The sequence below is a fragment of the Sorex fumeus genome, unplaced genomic scaffold (assembly GCF_029834395.1).
Source record: "Sorex fumeus unplaced genomic scaffold, SorFum_2.1 ptg000125l, whole genome shotgun sequence".
In the NCBI taxonomy this organism is placed as follows: Eukaryota; Metazoa; Chordata; class Mammalia; order Eulipotyphla; family Soricidae; genus Sorex; species Sorex fumeus.
Genome location: NW_026606182.1, coordinates 49,745 through 60,162, shown reverse-complemented (window position 1 = coordinate 60,162; position 10,418 = coordinate 49,745). Strand labels below are relative to the sequence as shown.

The window sequence follows — 10,418 nt, the reverse complement described above, 5'->3', positions numbered from 1 at the left end:
TGGGGGAGGGGCTCACCATTCTCAGGGCTTACTCCTGGATCTGTGCTCATGGATCCCTCCTGGATGTGCTACAGAGATCTCAGGGGGTGCCGGGGTTCGAACCTCGCTTGGCCATGAAGCCCTTGGACGATCTCTGTAGCCCTGTCTTGGGGGCTGGGACCCCCTTTTTTATATATTTTTTAATTTAATTTTTTAAAAAAATTTTTATTAGTGAGACATCATGAGATACAGTTGTAGACTTACAAATTTCTGTGCTTGGGTTTCAATTATACAATGATCAAGTACCCATCCCTCCACCAGTGCCCATTTCCCACCACCACGGAGTCCAGTATCCCTCCCACTCCCCATCCCCCCGTCCCACCCCGCCTCTGTGGCAGGACATTCCCTTTTGTTCTCTCTCTCCTATTGGGTGTTGTGGTTTGCAAAACTATAGACCAAACATGGTGACAATTATGTTTGGTCTATAGTCTACTTTCAGCATACTTTTCTCATCCTGGGAGGATCCTCCCAACACCCTTTATTTGGTGCTCCCTTCTCTATCTGAGCTCCCTTTTCCCCTAGCGTGTGTGGCTGGCCTCCAAGCCATGGAGCAAAATTCCTGGTACTAATCTCGGCCATTCTTGGGTGTTAGTCTCCTATTTTGTTACTTTATGTTTGGGCTGGGGCCCCTTTTGAAAGCAGCGATAGCCTGGAGTCTTCAATTTGAAGAAGAGAATGCAAAGGCCCAGAGGGAGGAGAGGGTGAGGTCACCCCATCCTTTAGAGGGTGTGCTTCCCTACCCAGGAGGTCCAACTCCCGAGAGCCCATGGGTGCGTCAGGGACACAGGCCTGCTGCAGAGGTGCCGGGATGGGGGCCCCGTTACTCCCAACTTAGAGTGGAGGTGAGTGTCCAACTCGGAGACAAGACCCCGGGCAGGTCTCAGAGGTCCTCATGGTGGGGTTTGACCTCCCGTTAAACCAAAACAACATCCCTGCCGTGAAGCCAACCCTACCCACAGTTTGTGACTTACCTTCCTTCCTTTCCTTTCAAGACCCCTGCTCTGAAAGGCAGAGTGGGGGTGGCAGGTGGTGGGGCAGGGGGATAGCTCCTCTATTTCTTAGATGTGAGAAGCAGGACTCAAGTTTGGTGTGTGGTTTGCCAACGCAGGGAAACCCCAGCCTCCCGCCCGCCCACAGAGCCGGCTCCCAGCCCGCCCCCTCATGCAGTTCAGCGGCGGAACTCCAAACCAGTGGGAAACATTTGGTTCTTCATTCCCATCTTTAATGAAAGCACCCCCACCCCCTACCCCCCTGCGGCACCCTAACCCGACAATATAAATCCTGTTTAAATGAACATCATCCCCTTCCCTGCCGCTGTCCTTTTTTCACTTCAAGGATATTTACACACAGCTATGCAAAACTGTGTACGATGTGGGCTCCGAGCACTGCGTCTGGAGCATCTATTCCACTTTCGGGGATTGGTGGGTACGGTCCCTTCCACCAACGTTCTCAGAGAGGGGCAGACTCAGGCGTTCCTGTGGAAATCCAGTTCCAGGCAACGCTGGTGCAGGACCTTGATCTTTGCGTCATGGAAGTGGGAATTAAGCTCCTACATCATCTCTCTACCTGTTGTAGATCTTGTCCAACTGCCTCCAGTTGCAAGTGAGGTCCAGAGGGATGTCAAGGTGCCAGGCGGGGGAAGCTCAGGTGAGGGACGGTGACCCCCTGGTTCCAGGGCTCATCCTGAGCTCAGGTGTGGCTTCTGTCCTCTGACCAGGAGGGGAGGAAGAGAGAAGACTCTTTCTGGTTCTTCGTTGCTGAATTGCAGTGACCTACTGAGGTGTGTCATGAGTGCGTTATCCTGCCTGCACCATCTGCCGTTCTCTGGCCAAGCTCAGGCTGAGAACGGTTTCTTCCTGGCGTGTCCACTGGCAGCATCCGAGAGGCTTGTTCACAGGGGGTGTCCTTGCCTCTGTGCCTGTGGGGGTTCTTCGGATGCCCAGAGCATCCTCCTGGGCAGTGGGCATCTTTGGGTAGTGATGCTGAGTAGTCTATGCGCCTTCTCACGCCTTGCCTTTCCTGGGAAGGCATTTCCGCTTCCCGGGTCCCGGGTTCGCTAGGTGGACGCGGTACAGGCGCTGCCCCACTGGGGGTGGGGGAGGGGCAGGAAGCAGAGCGTGGACACGCAGGATGGCTGGACGAGGGGGCCCAGGAGAGGCGTCGCCTCCCAGGGGTGGCACGGGAGGACGGTGAGCCTGGCCGGGAACCAGATGGAGGCCAGCTGACCTCGAGGAGGCTGATAGCACCCGGTGAAGGGAGCTGACCCCGGCAGCAAGGGACACTGTTCAGGACAAGAGGGCAGGAGAGAATCATGAGTTTTGGCCCCGGGCAGGGCTGTTCTGTGCAATTTCCCAGCCCTTCCCTCGAGATTGGGGCAGCTGGGGTGGGGAGGGGGCTCAGCTTGGGGTGAGCTGCCTGTCAGGGGTCAGAAACCCTGTCCTCAGTGGCACCTTCAGCCTTGGCACACCCCAGTGTGGGCTAGAAGCTCCTGGCTCATGCCCCCACCTCCAGATCTTGAAGCCCTGGGACCGGTCATTTATTCTATTTGTTTGCATCTGGCATGCATTGGTATGTGGGTGGGCATGAAGTCGGACTGCTAACGCTTTGGGAGTTCTTTCTCGGAGCCAAACACTCGTTCTTTCTCAGCCACTATGGGAAACAGCCCACCCAGACCCCATCTGTACCTCATCAGGACCCCATTCCTGTCCTCAGAGGGACATGGTCGCTCTAACCTTGCAGAGTGCAGATCTGGGTTCAAACGGCTCCCCCACCCCATTCCAGAGCCCCTGGGCTTGACTGTCATGCAGTATCCTTTACTCTGTGCCCTTCTTCTGGACTCTCGAAATTGTGCACAGGTAAAGCAGGCCACACCCCAAAGGAAGGCGAGGCACTGGGATAATTATCTAGGGAGTTGGAAACGTGGGAACAGAGAGACATAACATCCGGCCCAGGCCCCTCAGATTCCCAGCACTTCCTTGTTCAAACCCATTCTCAAAGAACCTCCCCTAGCACTTAAAGACATTGTTATATTTATTTTGGTTTCGAGGCCGTTCCAGGTGATGCTCAGGGCTTTCTTCCAGTTCTGTGCTCAGGGATCACTCCTGATGGTGCTCAGGGGACCATCCACATGCAGTGCTGGGGATCTAACCCAGGTCTGCGGCGTGACAGGCAATCATTTTAGCACCTTGTAGTATCTCTCTGATCCCAACCCTTGTCACTGCTACCGTCCGTGGGGTCCCGCCCTTCTCACATCTGGGTCTGGCTGGAGTCCTGCCTGAGGTTCCTCCCAGCCCCTCCGTGGGGGTCTCGATCACTCACACGTACATCCGGACTGGTGGCCTCACTCAGTTTCTGGGGTGTCCCCAGGCTGCTGGTCTTCTCCTGCTTCCGCCACTTGGCGCGTTGATTCTGGAACCAGATCTGAGATGAGAGCAAGAGAGAGCGGAGAGAAGCAGAAAGGGTTTTTCCACCTTAAGGCTAAACCCCCCACCCCCCACCCCCCACCCCAAGGTCCTTCCTGCAGTAGAGACAATGTCCTAGCATGCAGGGTTTCTTGTCATCTGGTGCAGTGTCTATAAGAGGTGGTGGGTGGGTGGGTGTGTAGGGCTCATTCAGAAGTAGAGTGATTGGATCTGCAAAGCTGAAAAGTTTTAGGTGGGGTCCGTGCACAAGTTGTCCCTACTTTAGCCCATAGGTACCAGGATTGTGGTCCCACCCTATTTCCAAGGTCAAAATCTTGATTTATTTATTTTTTTTTAGGGGAAAAGCTTCAAGGGATGTCCAGGATCAGGCAGACCTAATGAAAACCCACTGGTGGGCTGTTTTCTGCTGGCTTGTCATGGGTTTGCCACCCCTGAGGGCCCCTGGGCATCTACAGATGGAGCATGAGGAGTTTCCTGAAAGCTGGAGTTCCTAATTGTCTATGACACGTGACCCTTTGTACTTGGTCCTGCTGCTGAGGCAGCCGTGAGTGCTGCTGACGTAGTGGGTCACTGAGTCCAAGTGGGAAGCAAAGGAGGGAGGGGAGAAGGCTACGTTGGGGGAGTGGGGGCTGTTAGCTAGAAAAAAGATAGATCAGAAGGAAATAACGAGTGGGATGCTCTTCAGGTTCAGGGTTTACGTTGAAATGAATTGATGGCGTTTGTTGAGAGAAAATGAAAGGACTTAGACCATTGTTCTGGTGAGTGGACCAAGAACGCAACCATTGGCGCTGGAGTTGCTTTGCAAAACTGGGGATATGTGAAAAGGCAGGACACCAACATGCCCCCATGAAGAGGCTGGTTCTGAATTTCTTTAGCTAGAGATGAAGCCTGGCAAGCTACCGAGGGTATCCTGCCCGCACGGCAGAGCTGGCAAGCTCCCCGTGGCATATTCGATATGCCAAAAACAGTAACAAGTCTCATGATGGAGACATTACTGGTGCCCTCTTGAGCAAACGATGACCAATGGGAGGACAGTGCCACAGAGACGAAGCTATGGTTGTAGTTGGTGGCAGGGCAGGTATGTGTGTGTGTGTGAGAGAGATTACAGGTTATACACAAGGCTAGTGGCACATCAACCAGATGATGATGTGTCTATGGACCCCAGACTGTTCTCATTCCTCTCTGCCTTCTCCAAAGCTATTGCCCATCCTTGAGATATTGGTTGGCTCAGCAACTCTGGTGGGCTCAATCTGTCGTCCCACCCTGCGTGATTGGGTCTAGGAGGTAAGAACAGTTTCATGTCTGTAAATGACTGGGGAGTTAAAAAAAAAAGTGAAGGAACACTATCTTGTGATCATGGTGAATTATACCAAGTTTGGATTTTGCTGTTCTCCAATAATGTTTTCTTGGAATTCTGCCATGTTCATTTGTTGTCCAAGGAGCTGTGAGTGCCTTGGCATTCTGCGTGGTCTTTTTCTTCTTTTTCAATCTTTATTTATTTCGCTTTTTAGGTCTCCAGTGATGCTTAGGGGTTACTCCTGGCTCTGCACTCAGGAATTACTCCCGGCTGTGCTTGGGGGACTATATGGGATGCTGGGAATCGAACCTGGGTTGGCCGTGTGCAAGGTAAACGCCTTCCCTGCTGTACTATCACTCTGGTCCCTGCCTTGGCATTCTGGGGAGATGTGCAGTTGCCACAGTGATGTTATTTTGCCCACCCCTCCCCCAGGCTTCCCATAATTACCCTCTGACCCTTAACAGAACACATTGGTTGACCTTACTGTCCTCTGATCTAGATGGTCATGGTGGGTGACATTCCGGAGCTATTACTCTGTGCCCACCTAGGATGCTGCCATCTCTCACTGCCATCCCCTCAAAGAGCAAGGCCATCTTTTCAAAACTGTGATCTTTGGCTAGTACAGTGCTCATGGGATAGAAGAGCGTGTGATGGAGCAACCTCAGAGGGACCAGGATCCCTGGGGGTGGGGGAGGGGTTGGTGGTACCTGCACCCGTGCTTCCGGCAGGTTGATCCTGGCTGCCAGCTGGTTGCGGGTATGGACGTCCGGGTAGTGGGTGAAGTGGAAGATCTTCTCCAGCTCATGCAGCTGCTCTGTGGTAAAGGTGGTTCGGATCCTCCTCCTGCTCTTCCTCTCCTCTGAGGGGAAAGGGGCCAGATGGTGTGATTCACCTCAGTGCTGACACCCAGGAGGCATTGTGGTGCCTTTTTTTTAATTCTTATTTTTTAAATTGAATCGCCATGAGATCCACGAGATACAGTTACAAGCTTTCATGTTTGAATTTCAATCATAAAATAATCAAACACCCATCCCTTCACCAAGGCACATTCTCCACCACCAATGTTTCCAGTGTCTCCCCCCCACCCACCCCTTTCCAACACTCCCCCTGGCTCAATGGCAGACAATTTTCCCCATACTCTCTCTCTATACTTTGTGGCATTATGGTTTGCAATACCATAATGAGAGGCCATCATGTTCGGTCCTTTATCTACTTTCAGCACACATCTCCCATCCCGAGCGATCCCTCCAACCATCATTGACTTAGTGATCCCTTCTCTATTCCAGCTGCCTTCTCCCCAAGCTCATGGGACAGGCTTCCAACTATGGGGCAATATTCCTGGCCCTTGTGTTTACTGTCCTTGGTTGTCAGTCTCATATTATTTTATTTTCCACAAATGAGTACAGTCATTCTGTGTCTGTCCCTCTCTTTCTGACTCACAATACACTCCATGTCCATCCGCTTATAAGCAAATTTCATAACTTCATCTCTTCTAACAGATGCATAGTACTCCACTGTGCAGGTGTACCAAAGTTTCTTTAACCAGTTGTCTGTTCTCCGGCACTCACTCGGGTTGTTTCCAGATTCTGGTTATTGTGAACAGTGCTGCAATGATCATATAGGGCATTGCGGTCTCTTGTTCATACCTCTGGCACCTGTGGTGATTACTGAGTCTTGCTCCCTTATTGTCTCATGCTTTGAGAATTGCCACAATCCCTTTTCTAGAAATCCTGCTTTTGGATGACTTTCCTGATCACGGGATGCAAACATGACTTTCTGGAAACTTCTGACCCTCTTTTCTGTTGCTCTGGTGTCTTCCACGACTACCCCTTTGTCTGCAAAAGGAATGGCAAATTGTGGCCCACCAGCCAACTCTGACCATTGCCTGTTTGTAAATAAAGCTTTATTGGCACACAGCCCCCGCCATTTGTTTATGCATCCTCTACGGTTGCTTTTTGCACTATAGTGTCAAAATTGAATTGTTGCAAGAGAGACCCTTTAGCTTGCAAGTGGTAAAATAATGACAACGTTTGCCAAATATGGTCTATAAAAGGAAGGATTGTTTTTGTTTGTTTTTGGGCCACACCTAGGTGTGCTCAGTGATGAGTCTTGGCTCAGTGATGAGCTTTGGAGTGATCCCTGTCAGTGTTCAGGGCATCATATGTAGCACTGGAGCAGGAATCGGGTTCATCCATGTGCAAAGTAAATGCTTCACTGCTGGCTCCAAAGTGAAGACTTAACTCTGCATAAGACACTCCTTAAAGCCTATATTTCCTCACCTGTCCATCTTCTGTCTACTCTAGGTCAATTGTATCATCTGTGGGACCTCGTGCAAAATGAAAACGTGGGCTTTCTTATTAAAGAAACTTAAAAAATATTTTTTTTTCATTAAAAAAATATTTTTTTTGGGGTCACACCTGGCAATGCACAGGGCTCACTCCTGGTTCTGCATTCAGAAATTACTCCTGGCAGTGCTTGGGGAACCCTATGGGATGCTGAGAATCGAACAAGGGTCGGCTGCCTGCAAGGCAAATGCCCTACCCGCTGTGCTATCGCTCCAGCCCCTTCTTCTCTTTCTTTCTTTCTTTCTTTCTTTCTTTCTTTCTTTCTTTCTTTCTTTCTTTCTTTCCTTCCTTCCTTCCTTCCTTCCTTCCTTCCTTTCTTTCTTTCTTTCTTTCTTTCTTTTTTTTCTTTTTTAGATTCTCTACCTGGCAAGGTGTTCACTTGTTGTAGAAGGTTGTCGTCCTTGTGATGTGGAGATACTAATAGGGATCCCAGGTCACCCATTTATGGTGTCAGATGGTATGCGTTTGATCCTATAAAACTCATTCCACACTCAGTACACTGAACTGAATTGATTCCTTATAGGATGGATGAGACAGGTTTGATCCCTGACACTCCATATGGTTCCCGCTAGCCCTTCCAGGAGTGACCCCTGTCTCGGCCAAAGAAAGAGATCTGAAGAAGCACTGGGGATAAAAGGGAGTAGACTCTCGTACCCTCACAGGAAGATGGACCACCAGGTGGCAGTGGGTTTGCCTTCCTGGTGCTGAATATCTGAGCACAGGGTTATAACTCTAGTCTTCCTTGGAACAAATTCCAAGTGATATGATTATTCTAAACATTTTTAATTTTTTAAAAAATTTTTGGGTCAACCATCAGTGCTCAGGGCTTACTCCTGGCTCTTCACTCAGGGGTCACTTCTGGAATGGCTTAAGGGGGACTATATGGGGGGTCTGGAATCAAACCTGGGTCAGCCACATGCAAGGCAAGCCCTTTACCCATTATACTATTTTGATCATGCTAATTGACTACCATGGTTCCCAATTTCTCTCTCGTTTCTGGAAGAAATGGCCAGAATCTAGGTACTTCCCGTTCCAGGATCATTCCATCATGTGGGGAGGACTTGGAGCCTTCAAGGGGGGTTGAATGGGGCACACTTGCCCAAGGATCTCTATCTCTCTTTTGGTCTCTGTCCCTCTTTCAGGCAGGGAGGGCCTGTATCTTAGGCTCACTGAGTAACTAGTACATATTGGAACTTATTCACTGTGGTGCTATTTGAATACGGATGCAGGTCCAATGAGTGGGTGGCAAGAGATGAAACTATCAGAAGGGAAGGGTAGGGGCTTAAACTCCTGCAGAGATCTTTTTACTCCATTCCAATGCTTTCTTTTTACCCAAACCAAAGAAGTCAGACCAAGAGGAGCTACAAATGTGAGCCAACACTCAGGGAAAGGTGCATCTCACAAGTGATGATTTAATAACTAAAGAGATAACTAGTGTGTTCTTATTTTCTGTGTGTGTGTGTGGGGGGGGGATCCCAAGAGGGGTTCAGGAGGTCCTGAGATCCCAAGAGTGATTCACAGGAAACTGGAACATCGGTTCGATGTAAAGGCGTGAGGATGCAATGCTGCTTGGGCCCTACAGTGTCTGGGATATCTGGGTGCCTCTGGTGGTGCTTGGGAGTTCGGGTGATGCAAGATGATGCTTGGGAATGGACCCTGGGTAAGGAACATGCTTGGCAAGTGCCCTACCTGCTGGATGATCTCCTAGCCCCAGAAAGAGTTCTTATTTTCCATCCTGCTATCATCAGCTTCTAGAAGACTCTTTGACTCAAGTGCCAGAACACCTGTGGTTTGGTCCTGGTTCTACCCTCCAACTTGGGTCATAATGTATTGATTCCTTTTATTTATTTATTTATTTATTTGTGAGACATCATGAGGTACAGTTGCAGACTTACAAATTTTTGTGCTTGGGTTTCAATTATACAATGATCAAATACCCATCCCTCCACCAGCGCCCATTTCCCACCACCACGGATCCCAGTATCCCTCCCACCCCCCACCCCCCATCCTACCCTGCCTCTGTGGCAGGGCATTCCCTTTTGTTCTCTCTCTCATATTGGGTGTTGTGGTTTGCAAAAGAGGCAATGGGTGACAATCATGTTTGGTCTATAGTCTATTTTCAGCATGCTTCATTCTTTGGGCCCAGCCTCCCCATCTACAGCCGAGGTAGCAGGAAGAAAGAGGACAACAATCAAGTTGCTAAGGTCCAATTCACCCTGATAGTCTTTGACTTCTTTTCCTTCTGGTGGAGGCTGAATAGCTTTCTTTATTAAAAATGTTCATGTTGGGTATGGTGCCGCCAGCAGTACAATCTGTACCTGCGTGTGAGTGCATCAAGTAGCCTGAAGGTGCTATCAGACTTTCTGATACTCCAAAATTGCCGCTGTGCCTTTGGCCGGATCCCAACAACTTGGGTCCAAGATTTACCAAGAAATTAAGCAGCCGAAAGTTAGGTATGTGGGAGCCACACCCACAAACCACCTCTGGCTCAGCTAGACAAGCTCTTTTATTGGCCTCATTTCAGAGACCCATAAATGCGGAAAGAGTTCAAAAGCCGCGGTTAGGGCCGGTGACGCAGCACATTGTGGGCATGTGGGAGCGCCCTGCAGGGCAGATGCCAAAAGTTTATTTCTCTGGAAAAGATGGAAACAAGGGCCATGATTCAGAGACACACACAAGAATCTCCAAACCAAGCAGCTCGCTGCAGAGATGATCCTAGACTTTAAGCCAGGCCGACCTCACCGGGGTGGCCCAGAGGTCATCTCTCCACCTGCCCCCTAAGAACCCTGGCGGCCACCAACTTCCAGAACCTAGTAAGAAGTGCATGTACGTGGGTTCAGTGATAGCAAACTCCAGGCCTCAAGGGATAGGGGATGGGCCAGTCCCTCTCATTTCCTGTCCCAGAGGTCACACCCACAAACTGCCTCTGGCTGCTACTTAAGCTCCCTAAAGGCCAGGATCAAGAGACACACAAAAGGATCTTCTTCTTTTTTTTTTTTTTTGGCTTTTTTGGGGGGGGTCACACCTGGCAATGCACAAGGGTTATTCCTGGCTCTGCACTCAGGAATTACCCCTGTGGGTGCTCAGGGGATCATATGGGATACTGGGAATCGAACCTGGGTCAGCCGCATGCAAGGCAAATGCCCTCCCCACTGTGCTATTGCTCCAGCCCCCAAAAGGATCTTCTAACTGAGCAGCTCTTGCAGAAATTTCTCCAGACCCTAACCATCTAAAAGTTTAGAATTCCAGGAGAGCGTGGCCTGACATCTTATGCTATTCATAATAAGCAATACGAGAGAAAGTATGGGGGAGACT

General features: G+C 50.0%; 1 protein-coding gene across 1 annotated transcript in view; it reads right to left on the bottom strand.

Annotated features, from left to right (window-relative positions):
* Positions 1 to 2,095: 2,095 nt before the first annotated feature.
* The window catches only part of ISX (intestine specific homeobox), a 48,366-nt gene continuing 40,043 nt past the window's right edge, over positions 2,096 to 10,418 (bottom strand). Inside the window, exons 5-7 of the mRNA XM_056137605.1 lie at positions 5,466 to 5,617; positions 3,364 to 3,459; positions 2,096 to 2,320 (exon numbers count right to left, since the gene is read on the bottom strand). Of these exons, the coding sequence (XP_055993580.1) occupies positions 2,096 to 2,320; positions 3,364 to 3,459; positions 5,466 to 5,617 (473 nt within the window). The remainder of the gene's footprint in view (positions 2,321 to 3,363; positions 3,460 to 5,465; positions 5,618 to 10,418) is intronic.